The sequence below is a fragment of the Myxocyprinus asiaticus genome, chromosome 46 (assembly GCF_019703515.2).
Source record: "Myxocyprinus asiaticus isolate MX2 ecotype Aquarium Trade chromosome 46, UBuf_Myxa_2, whole genome shotgun sequence".
Classification (NCBI taxonomy): Eukaryota; Metazoa; Chordata; class Actinopteri; order Cypriniformes; family Catostomidae; genus Myxocyprinus; species Myxocyprinus asiaticus.
Window position 1 is genome coordinate 23254794 of NC_059389.1, and position 20210 is coordinate 23275003.

The following is a 20210-nucleotide window of genomic DNA, read 5'->3' on the forward strand; positions in this document are numbered from 1 at the left end:
TGCAATAAACTGAATAAAATACAGATATAATTTACTTATTGAGGTTTTTTCACGATTGTCTATGAAAAACAATACTCACTTGTAGGAGGAGATGATGTTTGAGACCCAGTTGAAGAAGTGATTGTAGTGATAGTGGATTCTGAGATATTTTTAGCTATAATGATATACAATCACAAACATGCATTAGGCAGTATCTGCAGACATGCTTACAAGATTTTGCTTAGCATTCAATGAAATTCTGTTTAACAATTATTAGAACAATGAACCAGATTTACAATAAACTGAATAAAAAACAGATATAATTTAATTACTGAGATGTTTACACAACTGTTTATGAATAACAATACTCACTTTTAGGAGTTGATGTTTGAGACTCCATTGAAGAAGTAATTGTAGTGACAGTGGATTCTGAGACATTTTCAGCTATAATGATATACAATCACACATATGCATTAGGCAGTATCTGCCGACATGCTGACAAGATTTTGTTTAGCATTCAATGAAATTCTATTTAACAATTATTAGAACAATGAACCACAAACTGAATAAAATACAGATATAATTTACTTATTGAGGTGTTTAGTCAATTCTCTATAAATAATAATACTCACTTGTAGGAGCTGATGTTTGAGACTCAGTTGAAGAAGTGATTGTAGTGACAGTGGATTCTAAGACATTTTGAGCTATAATGATATACAATCACAAACATGCATTGGGCAGTATCTACTGACATGCTTACAAGATTTTATTTAGCATTCAATGAAATTCTGTTTAACAATTATTAGAACAATGAACCACATTTACAATAAACTGAATAAAATACAGATATAATTTACTTACTGAGGTGTTTACAAAATTGTCGGTGAATAGCAATACTCACTTGTAGGAGTTGATGTTTGAGACTTAGTTGAAGAAGTAATTGTAGTGACAGTGGATTCTGAGACATTTTCAGCTGTAATGATATACAATCACACACATGCATTAGGCAGTATATGCTGACATGCTTACAAGGTTTTGTTTAGCATTCAATGAAATTCGGTTTAAAAACTATTAGAACAATGAACCACATTTACAATAAACAATAAAATACAGATATAATTTACTTATTGAGGTTTTTTCACAATTGTCTATGAATAACAATACTCACTTGTAGGAGGAGTTGATGTTTGAGACCCAGTTGAAGAAGTGATTGTAGTTACAGTGGATTCTGAGACATTTTGAGCTATATTGATATACAATCACACATATGCATTAGGCAGTATCTGCCGACATGCTTACAAGATTTAGTTTAACATTCAGTGAAATTCTGTTTAACAACTATCAGAACAATGTTAGAACAATGAGCCCCATTTGCAATAAACTGAATAAAATACAGATATCATTTACTTACTGAGGTGTTTACACAATTGTCATGATTAACAATACTCACTTGTAGGAGCTGATTTTTGAGACTCAGTTGAAGCAATTATTGTAGTGACAGTGGATTCTGAGACATTTTGAGCTATAATGATATACAATCACACACACATGCATTGGGCAGTATCTACTGACATGCTTACAAGATTTTGTTTAGCATTCAATGAAATTCTGTTTAAAACTATTAGAACAATGAACCACATTTACAATAAACTGAATAAAATACAGATTTAATTTACTTATTGAAGTGTTTACACAATTGTCTGTGAATAACAATACTCACTTGTAGGAGCAGTTGATGTGTGAGACCCAGTTGAAGAAGTGATTGTAGTAATAGTGGATTCTGAGACATTTTCAGCTATAATGTTATACAATCACAAACATGCATTAGGCAGTATATGCCGACATGCTGACAAGATTTTGCTTAGCAATGAATTAAATTCTGTTTAACAATTATTAGAACAATGAACCACATTTACAATAAACTGAATAAAATACAGATATAATTTACTTATTGAGGTGTTTACACAATTGTCTATGAATAACAATACTCACTTTTAGGAGTTGATGTTTGAGATTCAGTTGAAGAAGTGATTGTAGTGATAGTGGATTCTGAGACATTTTGAGCTATAATGATATACAATCACACACATGCATTAGGCAGTATCTGCGGACATGCTTACAAGATTTTGTTTAGCATTCAATTAAATTCTGTTTAACAACTATTAGAACAATGAACCCAATTTGCAATAAACTGAATAAAATACAGATATAATTTACTTATTGAGGTTTTTACACAATTGTCTATGAATAACAATACTCACCTGTAGGAGGAGTTGATGTTTGAGACTCCATTGAAGAAGTGATTGTAGTTACAGTGGATTCTGAGACATTTTCAGCTATAATGATATACAATCACACACATGCATTAGGCAGTATCTGCGGACATGCTTACAAGATTTTGCTTAGCAATGAATTAAATTCTGTTTAAAAATTATTAGAACAATGAACCACATTTACAATAAACTGAATAAAATACAGATATAATTTACTTATTGAGTTGTTTACACAACTGTCTGTGAATAACTATGCTCACTTGTAGGAGTTGATGTTTGAGACCCAGTTGAAGATGTGATTGTAGTGACAGTGGATTCTGAGACATTTTCAGCTATAATGATATACAATAACACACATGCATTAGGCAGTATGTGCCGACATGCTTACAAGATATTGTTTAGCATTCAATGAAATTCTGTTGAACCACATCTAAAATAAACTGAATAAAATACAGATATAATTTACTTATTGAGGTGTGTGGAATGGGGGGGCATGGTCATGTGACTGTCTGCGGAAGAGGTAGAGCGGTAAGGCTCATCACCTGGGTTGTGATTACCCTAACACCTGTCTCTCATTATAGTGATGGCGGAGGGAGACCTGATAAGGCACGCCACAGCATCAGTGTGGGAGAGAAACAGCAGAGAGTGACAAAATCGTACAGCAGTGACGTGTTCTTCAGTGTGTTCAAAGATCTAATGAGTGTTTTCGAAGCCTTTTATGTTTATGTTGAAAGTGAATTATTGCCTGAGTGAAAAAATGTAGTAACTACGCTGTACACAAAAGGGTAACAGCAAGAAAATAAAAGACTCATGCTGACAGTTTGCTGCCTCCTGACTACTCCATTTCCCAAGAAGTTGAACATATCACAGTGGTGACGAAAACCTGGCTTTGGAGGATTATGCCATTATTGAGTCTTCACCGCTGGGCGAAGTTGTCAAATCCCTCACCAGCATCTAGGAGAACCAACACTGAGCCCTGATGAAGTTACGCCTGGAGCAGGAACAATGTTTTCAAGTCCTGCTCCAGCTGAGGTATGGAAGTGGCCTCCCAACTAGTGGGCGGTCCACTTATTGCCCTTACTCTTAGGGGAGGCGCAGCTAGCAGCACAGCAACTTCCTGCTGTCAGCCTCCTGAACTATCAACAACTGAAGAAAGTCATCCAGCGGGGAGTCACATGACGCCATGCGAGGTTCGGACGTGTGAACAGCGAGCTCTGTGCACTTTGCTAGTTTTTATACTTTTTATGTCATAAACCGGTGAGATTTGATACACCCTGATCCATAACTGTTCTAGGAAGACAGTATGTCAAAGAATTCAAAATCTTTGGGCTCTGAAGACATTAAAAGACACTTACGTGCTCAAGCTGATTCCCCTCCAGAGGCCTCGAGCCAGGGAGTCAATTTGGCCGTGAAAAAAATTTGTTGAGAATTGCTGAACGCATCAGTAATGCTGACGAAGGTCGTTGCTGACTTGCAGGATCTTGATGCAATACGTCGATCGATCATGGCCATGGAGACTAAATTCACTGAGATTGTTACAAGTGTGGGGGATGTGGAAAAATGGATCGATTATCTGGAGACATCGGAGAGGGAATTAGCTGCAAATCCGCTAGCAACCAAGGTCGATTTGGAGCACATCTGGGAGAAGTTGGAGAAGTTGGAGAATTTGGAGAATCGTAACCGGCGGAATAATGTCTGAATTGTTGGAATTCCTGAGGACGAAGAAGGTCGGGATATGGTGAAATCCCTGGACGGGCTCTTTCCGAGTCTGCTCGACATAACAGGCCATAAGCTGGAAATCGAGCGAGCTCACAAGGTTCCGGCACGGAGATCCGTGGAGGGATACAGGTCCCGATCAATTCTGGCCAAATTTATGAGATCATCCGATAAATATCTCGTGTTACGTGAGGCGAGGAATAAAGGAAGATTTTTTGGATGAACCTCAGTATTTTCTTGTTCCCAGACTTTGCAAATTCAACGAGAAACGTGATATATTCAAGAAGGCAAGAAACTCTTACATCAACGGAAGGTCGCTTTTGCACTGATGTTCCCGGCCAAATTGAGAATAGATACTAAGCATGGCCTTAAAGTATTTACATGTCCCCAGCAAGCAATGTGGTTATTTTGTGGTTCTCACATTGCAGCCAAGTGAACCGACTCACTGAACAACCACTTGCTCATCCGAGGAAGCTGAGTGCCTTTTTGTTTCTTTTTGTCCTAGTTCCGCCTAGCGGCTGGAGTTTGTTTTATGTAGCAGCACTCCTTCGGGACAGTGTTGTGGATGAATCTGCACATTCTTTCTGCTTATGCCTCCTATTGGTTGGAGTTTGTTTTGTGGAGTATTTCATGCAGGACATTGGAGTGATTGGGTCATTTGTTGCACTCATGAAGCAGTTGAATGGGCCGGCTCACTGAACATTCGTTTGACACTCCAAGGAATCTGAACAGCCTTTTTTTTTGTGTGTGTGTGCTGGTTCCACTAGAGGCTGGAGTTTGTTTTGTGGAGGAACACACCTTCGGGACAGTTATGTGGATAAATTTACACATTCTTTGTGTTTATCCTGCCTATTGGCTGGAGTTTGTTTTATAGATTATCTTCTGTTGTGTAATTCTGTCTTACAAAATGTATTGATTGTTGCACTAATGTTAAATGTTGTCTTTATAATTTTATCTTCTAACATGTCAAAATGTCAAATGTTAGTATGAGTGGATTGTCTCTCTCCACTTGGAAAGTGAATGGGTTGGGGCACCCCATAAAAAGAAGGAAAGTTATTTCTCGTCTTAATTGTAAGAAATATGATATAGTGTTTCTTAAAAAAATGCATCTTTCCCCACAGGAAGCTGAAAAATTTGGAAAGATATGGGGTGGATATGTTTTCTTTAGTGCTGGCTCAAGTAAGAGCAGGGGAGTCATTACAATGATAAGTAAGCATCTACAATTCAAATGTCTCAAACAGATTAAAGATAAATTAGGAAGAGTCATTATTGTTTTAGCAGAAATTCAGGGGCAAAGTTTGATTTTGGCTAATATTTACGCACCTAACGCTGATGATCAGGGCTTTTTTATAGATCTTGAAGGGATGTTGCAAGCCGCTGGCACCCATCATGATATAATACTGAGAGGAGACTTTAATCCATTGATGGACTCAGTCCTTGACAATAGTGAAGCAAATGTGTGTAAGCCTCCCAGAGCAACATTGACGCTTCACAAGATGTGTGAAAATCTTGGTCTCACAGATATTTGGAGATTTCTGAACCAATGTGGTAGGGACTATACATTTTATTTATCAGTCCATAAGATTTATTCTAGAATAGATTTATTTTTTATATCTTAGTCCCTTATTTCATCTGTTGCTGACTGCTCAATTTGAAACATCTTAGTCTCAGATCACGTCCTGGTGAGTTTAGAGGTGTTGCCACATACGGAGAAAAATAAATCATATAGTTGGCGCTTTAATGTATCCCTTTTGCAAAATCCTGAATTCCAACAAATGTTAAAGGCTGAAATCAATGTTTATATGGAGGTGACGCCATGCTCTGGAGATATTAAAAGACACTTACGTTTTCAGGATGAAAGCCCCGACAGGCCTACAGATCGGGGACTCGATGTGGATGGCGCGGCGGGATAAGGAATCCAGCGTCAGTTGTCCAACATGTCGGTGATGTTGACGAAGATTCTTGCTGATTTGGAGGATCTCGCTGTAATATGTTGATCGATTACGGCGATGGAAATAAAATTCTCTGAGTTAGCTACAAGAGTGACTGATATTGAAAAATGAATCGATTTTCTGGAATCTTCGGAGAGGAAATTAACCGCTAATCCGCCCACGACCAAAGTTGATTTGGAACATCTCCTTGAAAAGCTTGAAGATCTTGAGAATAGAAGTCGCAGGAATAACGTTCGAATTGTTGGAATTCCTGAGCATGAGGAGGGCAGAGACATGGTGAAATTCCTAGATGAGTTTTTCCCGAGTCTGCTCAACATAACAGGCCACAAGTTGGAAATCAAGCGAGCTCACAGAGTGCCGGCTCACAGATCTGCTGAGGGAGATAGGCCCAGATCAATTCTAGCCAGATTTCTGAGATCATCCCATAAAGATCTTGTGCTGCGCCAGGCGAGGAGCAAAGGGAAGCTTTCTTGGAAGAACCATAATATTTTCTAGTTCCTGGACTTTGCGAGTTCGACAAGAGAGAAACGCGATCGGTTCAAGGAATGTAAGAAACTCTTACATCAGAAAAAGATCTCGTTCGCTCTGATGTTTCCAGCAAAACTGAGAATAGAAACGAAGGTTGGTCGCAAAGTATTTACATGTCCAAATCTGGCAATGTCTTTTATTGAATAAATGTCTGAGTAAACCGTTGGATGTTTCTCATGTGAGTGGGCCTGACTCGCTGTACTTACTCTTGAGGAAGCTGGGCGACATTTTAGGATTTTTGCATTGGCTCCACCGTGCTGCTGGAGCTTGTTTTGTGAATAACACTTTTCTTTAAAGAAACTTTTGCATCGAAGTTCCCAGACAGATTGAGAGTGGACACTATGGATGACTGCAAAATATCTACATGCTCACATAAAGGACGTCTTTTATAAAGTTGACAGATTATGTAAGTCATGGTATATATGTTAATGCGGCCTCCGAGTGAATTGACTCGACCATCCAAGGAACCGGGATGCCGGTTTTGTTTCCTTTTGTGTTGGCTCCGCCTAGCGGCTGGAGCTTGTTCTATTGAATAACACTCCTTTGGAACAGCTGTGGATTAATCTGTTCGTTCTTCGTGCTTACTCCTCCTGCTGGCTGTAGTTTGTTTTGTTGAGTATTTTTTATGGGACATTGGAATGATTACATCATCCGCTGAACTCATAACAGCCGGCTCACTGAACATTCGTTTGTTTGTCTGAGGAATCTGAACGGTTTTATATCAGCTGGAATTTGTTTTGTGGAAGATCACACCTTTGAGACAGTTCTGTGAATGAATCTACACATTCTTTGTGTTCATTCTTCCTATTGACTGGGTTTATTTTACAATGTATTTTCTGTTATGTAATTTTGCCTCACAAATTTGTGAGGCAAAATTGAGCAATCCGATGGCAAAGTTATCGTGGGGGCTCGTGGGCGTTCATGGACCTTTTGAGTTTAGAGGGATTGTCGCCTGTTGGCACTGTCATGCGTGGGGTTAATGTGCACGTTTTTCTTTTTTCTGTTTGTTTTGTTCGGGGGCATGTTCGGGGAATTCAAATGTCTCAAACAGACTAAAGATAAATTAGGAAGAGTCATTATTGTTTTTGCTGAAATTCAAGGGCAAAGGTTGATTTTGGCTAATCTTTACGCACCTAACGCTGATGATCAAGGCTTCTTTATAGATCTTGAAGGGATGTTGCAAACCGCTGGCACCCCTCATGATATAATATTGGGAGGGACTTTAATCTTTTGATGGACTCAGTCCTTGATCATAGTGAAGCAAAAGTCTGTAAACCCCCTAGAGCAACACTGATGCTTCACAGGATGTGTAAAAATCTTGGTCTTACGGATATTTGGAGACTTTTGAACCCATCTGGTAGGGACTATACATTTTTTTCATCAGTCTATAAAATTTATTCTAGAATAGATTTTTTTTTAATATCCAAATCCCTCATTTCATCTGTTGTTGATTGCTCAATTGGAAATATCTTAGTCTCAGATCATGCCCTGGTGAGTTTAAAGGTGTTGCCATATACAGAGAAAAATAAATCATATAGTTGGCGCCTTAATGTGCCCCTTTTGCAAAATCCTGATTTCCAACAAATGTTAAAAGACTGAAATCAGTGTTTATATGGAGACCAACTGGTCCTCAGTATCCACTGTGGGCATGGCTTGGGAGGCATTTAAGGCGGTTCTTAGGGGTCGGATCATACAGTATGCCTCATTCATTAAAAAATCCAAAGCACAAGAACTTGTGGAGTTGGAAGGGAATATTAAAAGTGCCGAGGCAGAGCTGAAGCGCCGAATGTCGTCTGATGGCCTCAGAGAATTGACCCGATTGAAATATTAGATAGAATACTATTTTGTCACGGAAAGTGGAGTTTTAGTTATTCAGGGCAAGACAGTCATGTGGTTCATTGGTCGCTTCCACCTGAGAGAGCTCCTCCCTGGTTTTGTATTGAAAAGGAAGTTCTTGCCCCTATCTCGCCACTGCAAAGCCTTTCGATTATACTGGGTGGAGTATTGAGATCTTTTGAAAATTTGATTCAACATTTTGGGACTCCCAGATCTCAATTTTATAAGTATTTACAGCTGCGCCACCTGCTCTGCTCTATTTTTGGGAGTAGCATACACCCCCTAGAGCAGCAGATACTCTGGAAGTGGTGATTGCTGCTTTTGGGAAGGGTCATGAGGCATCAGTGTATTACTCCCTGTTAATTCAGAGTCTGGGGGGCGGAGCTTTAAATTCTCTCAAAAGATTATGGGAGGAAGATTTAAATTTGTTATTGGAGGAGGGAGTGTGGGGAAGGATTCTAAACAACATAAAGTCTGCATCTAGAGATGCAAGGGTTCGCCTCGTGCAATTTAAGATTTTACATAGATTTTATTGGACCCCCTCTAGATTGTACAGGATTGGTCTTAAAGACTCACCCACCTGCTGGCGATGCCAGTCAGAAGACGGGGACATAACCCATGTTTTTTGGGGTTGTATTAAAATTCAGGAATTTTGGTTGAGGATCCAGCGTTTTGTGTGTGACGTACTGGACACTCAGTTTTCATTTTGCCCCAGACTTTGTATTTTGGGTGATGGAGGGGTCCTGAATATAAGAGATAAATATAAGAAAAGCTGGGTACTAACCATCATGATGATTAGCAGACAGCTATTCCTTAGGGGTTGGAAGTCAACTGATGCACCCTCATTTCGTGAGTGGTGCACTGAGTTGGGTAAAGTGGCAGCTTTCGAGGAGATGACTTCCACACGGCAGGTGAACCTGTCGAGTTGTGGCAGAAAATGGGGCAGTTATTTGTCTCATTTGGAGAGGTCCTAGCGGGGAGCAGTGGAGGGAGACAATTTTATTTATTTATTTATTTTTATTTTTATTTTTTCTTCTTCTTTCACTATATGTTGAAATTTGTCTTTTTTATAATGTCATATTTGTGTGTCTGTTTATATGTGGGTATTTACATATTTTATATTTGTGCGGGCGGGGGGTGGGTGGGTGGGTGTGGGTTATAAAGGGTTTTAAGTTGATACCTAATGTATAATTTTGTGGTTAAATTTATAATTGTCTGTCTTGGAATCAATAAAAAATTTTAATAACAAAAAATGTTTATATGGAGACCAACTGGTCCTCAGTATCTTCTGTGGGCGTGGCTTGGGAGGCACTTAAGGCGGTTCTTAGGGTCAGATCATACAATATGCCTCATTCATCAAAAAATCCAAAGAACGAGAACTCGTGGAGTTGGAAGGGAATATTAAAAGTGCCAAGACAGAGCTGAAGTGCCAAGTGTTGTCTGATGGCCTCAGAGAATTGACCCGAATGAAATACAGATATAATACTATTTTGCGGAAGGTGGAGTTTTGGCTACTCAGGGCAAGACAGTCATACTTTGAGTCAGGGGACAAAGCAGGGAAGCTTTTGGCTAGATATATAAAGCAGTGAGAGTCTTTTTCTACCATTCCCTCAGTGAAATCTGCTGGTGGTGAAATTTTTACCTCAGCCATTGATATTAATAATGCTTTAAAGAATTCTATCCTGATCTATATAGCTCCACGTCTTCATCTACTGATGAAGATATTAGAAACTTTGTGGAACCATTAGAACTCCTTAAACTGACAACTGAGCAAATAATACTCTTGATTCTGAGATAACCTTGGAGGAGCCTGGTGAGGTAATTAAGGCCTTGCCTACAGGCCTTAAGGCCTTGCCTTACAAGGCATGTTCGGGAGGAGGGGTTTAATGTATATAATTGATTCCGTATTTTATATTGTGTTTGTTTGTCTTATGAATGGAATCAATAAAAATTGTTAATAACTAAAAAGAAAGTCATCCAGCAACGGGTTGGCCATAGCCCCAAGCAGAGTCGACAACACTTCAGATCAATGAGCTTTGGGAGGCACGGCCGCCCGTTTGACTTTGTTCAACAGCTGCGGAATGCCTGCCGGAGATGGTTGCTAGCTGACGGAACATGCGGCGTCATGGACATTATCAATCTGCTGGTACTGGAGCAGTTCACCTCCCAATTTCCCTGAGGAATGTCCGAGTGGGTCCAGTGCCACCGCCCGGCATCACTGGAAGAGGCCGTCCAGCTGGCAGAGGACTTCATTGCGGTGTTTCCAGGAGGCAGCGAAGCAGTGTTTTTTTCTTCTCCCTCTTCTCTCTCTCCACCCCTGTGTCTAATTCTCCACCCCTCGCCCCCTCCCAGTCCTGCCCGGTTCCGGCTTCCCAGAAGTGGGGACACCCCCCCCGTCTGTCCCTCCTACTCCCCCTGTCTCCCTCCACTATCCTCCCCAGGTTGGCGAGACTACCCCCATGAGTGTGGAAGGAAAGCCTGGGCTGGTATGTCAGAGCTGTGGGGAAGCCAGACACTGCAAGGATCGATGTCCGGTGATGAAGGTGGGGACACTGATCTAGATCTCTGATGCTCCGCAAGCCGCCCCCGATCGGTAAGAGTAAAAGGGGATACACATCAAGCTTTGGTGGATTCGGGTTGTTCCCAAACCACTATCAAACAACATTTGGTGCAAGGTGGGGCAATGGGTAATAATACATGGGTGAAGGTGAGATGTGTGCATGGTGACATTCACAAGTAGCCGGTGGTTACCATTGAGATACGATTCAGGGGAAAAAGGCATAGAATCGAGGCCATGGTCAATTCCCGCCTCACCCATCCACTAATTCTGGGAACCAACTGGCCTGGGTTAAAAAATGTATTGAGGGTAATGTGTGTAGATGGGTCCTGCAGAGTGGTGTTGCAGTGTGTGACATGCAACACGATGGCTGGAGAGGCAGATCCGGGGTCCTCGACATCTGCTCTGCGTCATGATGATGTGGACAAGAGAATTCCACTACTCGGGGGCTTCCCTGAGGGGGATTTCACTCTGGAGCAGTCACGTGATGAGTCCCTCAAGCAAGGCTTTGGCCAGGTGAAAGTAATTGATGGTCAACAGCTCCAGCCTAATGTTGCACACACATATCCATACTTTTCCATTATTAAAGAGCGGTTGTATCGAGTGACGCAGGACACTCAGACCAAAGAAAATACAATGCAACTATTAGTACCAAAGAGCCACCACTCACTATAACCCAATGACTGGCCACTAAAGTCATGACTTCGAACCATATAATGGCCAGTTTCTTTTGGCTGGGCATTCACGATGACGTAAGCAAATGGTGTGCGGCATGCCGTGAATGTCAGTTGATGAATCCACCGGCCACCACAAAAGCGCCATTGCACCCTCTGCCGTTGTCTGAGGTGCCCTTCGAGAGAATTGGCATGGACCTCATCGGGCCATTAGAGCGGACTGCACATGGCCATAGCTTTGTATTAGTTCTGGTGGACTATGCAACGCGATATCCAGAAGCAGTGCCTCTACGCAACATCTCAGCACGTTGTAATGCAGAGACACTCTTCAAAATGATCTCCGAGTGGGGATTCCATAGGAAATCCTCAATGACCAAGGCATATACAACATCTGAGGGTTGTCCTGAGAGCGCTGCAACAGGCAGGACAAATGGCCAACACGAAGAAGTGCACAATTGGGTGGGTGGAAGTTCGGTATCTGGGGTTCCACTTAGGTCACGGGCAGGTGCGTCCACAGGTTGACAAAACTGCAGCGTTAGCCCAACATGCTTACAAGATTTTGTTTAGCATTCAATGAAATTCTGTTTAACAATTATTAGAACAATGAACTACAAAATGAATAAAATACAGATATAATTTACTTATTGAGGTGTTTACACAATTGTCTATGAATAATAATACTCACTTGTAGGAGGTGATGTTTGAGACTCCATTGAAGAAGTGGTTGTAGTGATAGTGGATTCTAAGACATTTTCAGCTATAATGATATACAATCACACACACATGCATTAAGCAGTATCTGCCAACATGCTTACAAGATTTTGTTTAGCATTCAATGAAATTCTGTTTAACAAATATTACAACAATGAATCACATATACAATAAACTGAATAAAATACAGATATAATTTACTTATTGAGGTGTTTACTCAATTCTCTATAAATAACAATACTCACTTGTTGGAGTTGATGTTTGAGACTCCACTGAAGAAGTGATTGTAGTTACAGTGGATTCTAAGACATTTTCAGCTATAATGATATACAATCACACACATGCATTAAGCAGTATCTGCCGACATGCTTACAAGATTTTGTTTAGCATTCAATGAAATTCAATTTAACAATTATTAGAACAATGATCTACAAACTGAATAAAATACAGATATAATTTACTTATTGAAGTGTTTACACAAATGTCTATGAATAACAATACTCACTTTTAGGAGTTGATGTTTGAGACTCCATTGAAGAAGTGATTGAAGTGATAGTGGATTCAGAGACATTTTCAGCTATAATGATATACAATCACACACATGCATTAGGCAGTATCTGCCGACATGCTGACAAGATTTTGTTTAGCATTCAATGCAATTCTGTTTAACATTTATTAGAACAATGAACCACATTTACAATAAACTGAATAAAATACAGATATAATTTCCTTACTGAGGTGTTTACACAATTGTCTATGAATAACAATACTCACTTGTTGGAGTTGATGTTTGAGACTCCATTGAAGAAGTGATTGAAGTGATAGTGGATTCTGAGACATTTTCAGCTATAATGATATACAATAACACACATGCATTAGGCAGTATCTGCCGACATGCTGACAAGATTTTGTTTAGCATTCAATGCAATTCTGTTTAACATTTATTAGAACAATGAACCACATTTACAATAAACTGAATAAAATACAGATATAATTTCCTTACTGAGGTGTTTACACAATTGTCTATCAATAACAATACTCACTTGTTGGAGTTGATGTTTGAGACTCAGTTGAAGAAGTGATTGTAGTGATAGTGGATTCTAAGACATTTTCAGCTATAATGATATACAATCACAAACATGCATTAGGCAGTATCTGCCGACATGCTTACAAGATATTGTTTAGCATTCAATGAAATTCTGTTTAACAACTATTAGAACAATGATCTACAAACTGAATAAAATACAGATATAATTTACTTATTGAAGTGTTTACACAAATGTCTATGAATAACAATACTCACTTGTTGGAGTTGATGTTTGAGACTCAGTTGAAGAAGTGATTGTAGTGATAGTGGATTCTAAGACATTTTCAGCTATAATGATATACAATCACACACATGCATTAGGCAGTATCTGCCAACATGATTACAAGATATTGTTTAGCATTCAGTGAAATTCTGTTTAACAATTATTAGAACAATGAACCAGATTTACAATAAACTGAATAAAAAACAGATATAATTTAATTACTGAGATGTTTACACAACTGTTTATGAATAACAATACTCACTTTTAGGAGTTGATGTTTGAGACTCCATTGAAGAAGTGATTGTAGTTACAGTGGATTCTGAGACATTTTCAGCTATAATGATATACAATCACAAACATGCATTAGGCAGTATCTGCCGACATGCTGACAAGAGTTTGTTTAGCATTCCATGAAATTCTATTTAACAATTATTAGAACAATGAACCACAAACTGAATAAAATACAGATATAATTTACTTATTGAGGTGTTTACACAATTGTCTATGAATAACAATACTCACTTGTAGGAAACGTTGATGTTTGAGACTCAGTTGAAGAAGTGGACGTAGTGACAGTGGACTCTGAGACATTTTCAGCTATAATGTTATACAATCACACACATGCATTAGGCAGTATCTGCCAACATGATTACAAGATATTGTTTAGCATTCAATGAAATTCTGTTTAATAATTATTAGTACATTGAACCACATCTAAAATAAACTGAATAAAATACAGATATAATTTACTTACTGAGGTGTTTACACAAATGTCTATGAATAACAATACTCACTTTTAGGAGTTGATGTTTGAGACTCCATTGAAGAAGTGATTGCAGTGACAGTGGATTCTAAGACATTTTCAGCTATAATGATATACAATCACACATATGCATTAGGCAGTATCTGCCGACATGCTTACAAGATTTTGTTTAGCATTCAATTAAATTCTATTTAACAATTATTAGAACAATGATCTACAAACTGAATAAAATACAGATATAATTTACTTATTGAGGTGTTTACACAATTGTCTATGAATAACAATACTCACTTGTAGGAAACGTTGATGTTTGAGACTCAGTTGAAGAAGTGATTGTAGTGACAGTGGATTCTAAGACATTTTCAGCTATAATGATATACAATCACACACATGCATTAGGCAGTATCTGCCGACATGCTTACAAGATTTTGTTTAGCATTCAATGAAATTCTGTTTAACAATTATTAGAACAATTAACCAGATTTACAATAAACTGAAATAAATACAGAAATAATTTACCTATTGAGGTGTTTACACAATTGTCTATGAATAACAATACTCACTTTTAGGAGTTGATGTTTGAGACTCAGTTGAAGAAGTGATTGTAGTGATAGTGGATTCTAAGACATTTTCAGCTATAATGATATACAATCACACACATGCATTAGGCAGTATCTGCCAACATGCTTACAAGATATTGTTTAGAATTCAATGAAATTCTGTTTAATAATTATTAGTACAATGAACCACAAACTGAATAAAATACAAATATAATTTACTTATTGAGGTGTTTACACAATTGTCTATGAATAACAATACTCACTTGTAGGAGGAGTTGATGTTTGAGACTCAGTTGAAGAAGTGGATGTAGTGATAGTGGATTCTAAGACATTTTCAGCTATAATGGTATACAATCACAAACATGCATTAGGCAGTATCTGCCGACATGCTTACAAGATTTTGTTTAGCATTCAATGAAATTCTGTTTAACAATTACTAGAACAATTAACCAGATTTACAATAAACTGAAATAAATACAGAAATAATTTACTTATTGAGGTGTTTACACAATTGTCTATGAATAACAATACTCACTTGTAGGAAACGTTGATGTTTGAGACTCAGTTGAAGAAGTGGACGTAGTGACAGTGGACTCTGAGACATTTTCAGCTATAATGTTATACAATCACACACATGCATTAGGCAGTATCTGCCAACATGCTTACAAGATTTTGTTTAGAATTCAATGAAATTCTGTTTAACAATTATTAGTACAATGAACCACATCTAAAATAAACTGAATAAAATACAGATATAATTTACTTACTGAGGTGTTTACACAATTGTCTATGAATAACAATACTCACTTGTAGGAAACGTTGATGTTTGAGACCCAGTTGAAGAAGTGATTGTAGTGATAGTGGATTCTAAGACATTTTCAGCTATAATGATATACAATCACACACATGCATTAGGCAGTATCTGCCAACATGATTACAAGATTTTGTTTAGCATTCAATGAAATTCTGTTTAACAATTATTAGAACAATGAACCAGATTTAAAATAAACTGAATAAAAAACAGATATAATTTAATTACTGAGATGTTTACACAACTGTTTATGAATAACAATACTCACTTTTAGGAGTTGATGTTTGAGACTCAGTTGAAGAAGTGATTGTAGTTACAGTGGATTCTGAGACATTTTCAGCTATAATGATATACAATCACAAACATGCATTAGGCAGTATCTGCCGACATGCTGACAAGATTTTGTTTAGCATTCAATGAAATTCTATTTAACAATTATTAGAACACTGAACCACAAACTGAATAAAATACAGATATAATTTACTTATTGAGGTGTTTACACAATTGTCTATGAATAACAATACTCACTTGTAGGAGGTGATGTTTGAGACTCAGTTGAAGAAGTGATTGTAGTTACAGTGGATTCTAAGACATTTTCAGCTATAATGATATACAATCACACACATGCATTAGGCAGTATCTGCCAACATGCTTACAAGATATTGTTTAGAATTCAATGAAATTCTGTTTAACAATTATTAGTACAATGAACCACAAACTGAATAAAATACAAATATAATTTACTTATTGAGGTGTTTACACAATTGCCTATGAATAACAATACTCACTTGTAGGAAACGTTGATGTTTGAGACTCAGTTGAAGAAGTGGATATAGTGACAGTGGATTCTAAGACATTTTCAGCTATAATGATATACAATCACAAACATGCATTAGGCAGTATCTGCCAACATGATTACAAGATTTTGTTTAGCATTCAATGAAATTCTGTTTAACAATTATTAGAACAATTAACCAGATTTACAATAAACTGAAATAAATACAGATATAATTTACTTATTGAGGTGTTTACACGATTGTCTATGAATAACAATACTCACTTTTAGGAGTTGATGTTTGAGACTCAGTTGAAGAAGTGATTGTAGTGACAGTGGATTCTAAGACATTTTCAGCTATAATGATATACAATCACACACATGCATTAGGCAGTATCTGCCGACATGCTTACAAGATTTTGTTTAGCATTCAATGAAATTCTATTTAACAATTATTAGAACAATGAACCACAAACTGAATAAAATACAGATATAATTTACTTATTGAGGTGTTTACACAATTGTCTATGAATAACAATACTCACTTGTAGGAAACGTTGATGTTTGAGACTCAGTTGAAGAAGTGATTGTAGTGACAGTGGATTCTAAGACATTTTCAGCTATAATGATATACAATCACACACATGCATTAGGCAGTATCTGCCGACATGCTTACAAGATTTTGTTTAGCATTCAATTAAATTCTATTTAACAATTATTAGAACAATGATCTACAAACTGAATAAAATACAGATATAATTTACTTATTGAGGTGTTTACACAATTGTCTATGAATAACAATACTCACTTGTAGGAGGTGATGTTTGAGACTCAGTTGAAGAAGTGATTGTAGTGACAGTGGACTCTGAGACATTTTCAGCTATAATGATATACAATCACACACATGCATTAAGCAGTATCTGCCAACATGATTACAAGATATTGTTTAGCATTCAATGAAATTCTGTTTAACAATTATTAGTACATTGAACCACATCTAAAATAAACTGAATAAAATACAGATATAATTTACTTATTGGGGTGTTTACACAATTGTCTATGAATAACAATACTCACTTGTTGGAGTTGATGTTTGAGACTCAGTTGAAGAAGTGATTGTAGTTACAGTGGATTCTAAGACATTTTCAGCTATAATGATATACAATCACACACATGCATTAGGCAGTATCTGCCGACATGCTGACAAGATATTGTTTAGAATTCAATGAAATTCTGTTTAACAATTATTAGAACAATGAACCACAAACTGAATGAAATACAAATATAATTTACTTATTGAGGTGTTTACACAATTGTCTATGAATAACAATACTCACTTGTAGGAAACGTTGATGTTTGAGACCCAGTTGAAGAAGTGGATATAGTGACATTGGATTCTAAGACATTTTCAGCTATAATGATATACAATCACACACATGCATTAGGCAGTATCTGCCAACATGATTACAAGATTTTGTTTAGCATTCAATGAAATTCTGTTTAACAATTATTAGAACAATTAACCAGATTTACAATAAACTGAAATAAATACAGATATAATTTACTTATTGAGGTGTTTACACAATTGTCTATGAATAACAATACTCACTTTTAGGAGTTGATGTTTGAGACTCAGTTGAAGAAGTGATTGTAGTTACAATGGATTCTAAGACATTTTCAGCTATAATGATATACAATCACACACATGCATTAAGCAGTATCTGCCGACATGCTTACAAGATTTTGTTTAGCATTCAATGAAATTCTATTTAACAATTATTAGAACAATGAACCACAAACTGAATAAAATACAGATATAATTTACTTATTGAGGTGTTTACACAATTGTCTATGAATAACAATACTCACTTGTAGGAAACGTTGATGTTTGAGACCCAGTTGAAGAAGTGGATATAGTGACAGTGGATTCTAAGACATTTTCAGCTATAATGATATACAATCACACATATGCATTAGGCAGTATCTGCCAACATGCTTACAAGATTTTGTTTAGCATTCAGTGAAATTCTGTTTAACAATTATTAGAACAATGAACCAGATTTACAATAAACTGAATAAAATACAGATATAATTTACTTATTGGGGTGTTTACACAATTGTCTATGAATAACAATACTCACTTGTAGGAGTTGATGTTTGAGACTCAGTAGAAGAAGTGATTGTATTGATAGTGGATTCTAAGACATTTTCAGCTATAATGATATACAATCACACACATGCATTAGGCAGTATCTGCCAACATGATTACACGATATTGTTTAGCATTCAGTGAAATTCTGTTTAACAATTATTAGAACAATGAACCAGATTTACAATAAACTGAATAAAAAACAGATATAATTTAATTACTGAGATGTTTACACAAATGTCTATGAATAACAATACTCACTTGTAGGAGGTGATGTTTGAGACTCCATTAAAGAAGTGATTGTAGTTACAGTGGACTCTGAGACATTTTCAGCTATAATGATATACAATCACACACATGCATTAAGCAGTATATGCCGACATGATTACAAGATATTGTTTAGAATTCAATGAAATTCTGTTTAACAATTATTAGTACAATGAACCACAAACTGAATAAAATACAGATATAATTTACTTATTGAGGTGTTTACACAATTGTCTATGAATAACAATACTCACTTGAAGGAGTTGATGTTTGAGACTCAGTTGAAGAAGTGATTGTAGTGACAGTGGACTCTGAGACATTTTCAGCTATAATGATATACAATCACACACATGCATTAAGCAGTATCTGCCAACATGATTACAAGATATTGTTTAGCATTCAATGAAATTCTGTTTAACAATTATTAGTACATTGAACCACATCTAAAATAAACTGAATAAAATACAGATATAATTTACTTATTGGGGTGTTTACACAATTGTCTATGAATAACAATACTCACTTGTTGGAGTTGATGTTTGAGACTCAGTTGAAGAAGTGATTGTAGTTACAGTGGATTCTAAGACATTTTCAGCTATAATGATATACAATCACACACATGCATTAGGCAGTATCTGCCGACATGCTGACAAGATATTGTTTAGAATTCAATGAAATTCTGTTTAACAATTATTAGAACAATGAACCACAAACTGAATGAAATACAAATATAATTTACTTATTGAGGTGTTTACACAATTGTCTATGAATAACAATACTCACTTGTAGGAAACGTTGATGTTTGAGACCCAGTTGAAGAAGTGGATATAGTGACATTGGATTCTAAGACATTTTCAGCTATAATGATATACAATCACACACATGCATTAGGCAGTATCTGCCAACATGATTACAAGATTTTGTTTAGCATTCAATGAAATTCTGTTTAACAATTATTAGAACAATTAACCAGATTTACAATAAACTGAAATAAATACAGATATAATTTACTTATTGAGGTGTTTACACAATTGTCTATGAATAACAATACTCACTTTTAGGAGTTGATGTTTGAGACTCAGTTGAAGAAGTGATTGTAGTTACAATGGATTCTAAGACATTTTCAGCTATAATGATATACAATCACACACATGCATTAAGCAGTATCTGCCGACATGCTTACAAGATTTTGTTTAGCATTCAATGAAATTCTATTTAACAATTATTAGAACAATGAACCACAAACTGAATAAAATACAGATATAATTTACTTATTGAGGTGTTTACACAATTGTCTATGAATAACAATACTCACTTGTAGGAGGAGTTGATGTTTGAGACTCAGTTGA

General features: G+C 36.7%; 1 protein-coding gene across 1 annotated transcript in view; it reads right to left on the minus strand.

Annotated features, from left to right (window-relative positions):
* ptprjb.1 (protein tyrosine phosphatase receptor type Jb, tandem duplicate 1) overlaps window positions 1-20210 on the minus strand; it is a 115346-nt gene that overhangs the window by 71234 nt on the left and 23902 nt on the right. Inside the window, exons 11-32 of the mRNA XM_051690184.1 lie at window positions 16991-17065; window positions 14863-14934; window positions 14591-14665; window positions 14331-14402; window positions 14059-14133; window positions 13799-13870; window positions 13530-13601; window positions 13270-13341; window positions 13001-13072; window positions 12732-12803; window positions 12472-12543; window positions 12201-12272; window positions 2513-2584; window positions 2241-2315; window positions 1972-2043; window positions 1700-1774; window positions 1430-1501; window positions 1148-1222; window positions 881-952; window positions 612-683; window positions 352-423; window positions 80-154 (exon numbers count right to left, since the gene is read on the minus strand). Coding sequence (XP_051546144.1) covers window positions 80-154; window positions 352-423; window positions 612-683; window positions 881-952; window positions 1148-1222; window positions 1430-1501; window positions 1700-1774; window positions 1972-2043; window positions 2241-2315; window positions 2513-2584; window positions 12201-12272; window positions 12472-12543; window positions 12732-12803; window positions 13001-13072; window positions 13270-13341; window positions 13530-13601; window positions 13799-13870; window positions 14059-14133; window positions 14331-14402; window positions 14591-14665; window positions 14863-14934; window positions 16991-17065 — 1605 coding nt within the window. The remainder of the gene's footprint in view (window positions 1-79; window positions 155-351; window positions 424-611; window positions 684-880; window positions 953-1147; window positions 1223-1429; window positions 1502-1699; window positions 1775-1971; window positions 2044-2240; window positions 2316-2512; window positions 2585-12200; window positions 12273-12471; window positions 12544-12731; window positions 12804-13000; window positions 13073-13269; window positions 13342-13529; window positions 13602-13798; window positions 13871-14058; window positions 14134-14330; window positions 14403-14590; window positions 14666-14862; window positions 14935-16990; window positions 17066-20210) is intronic.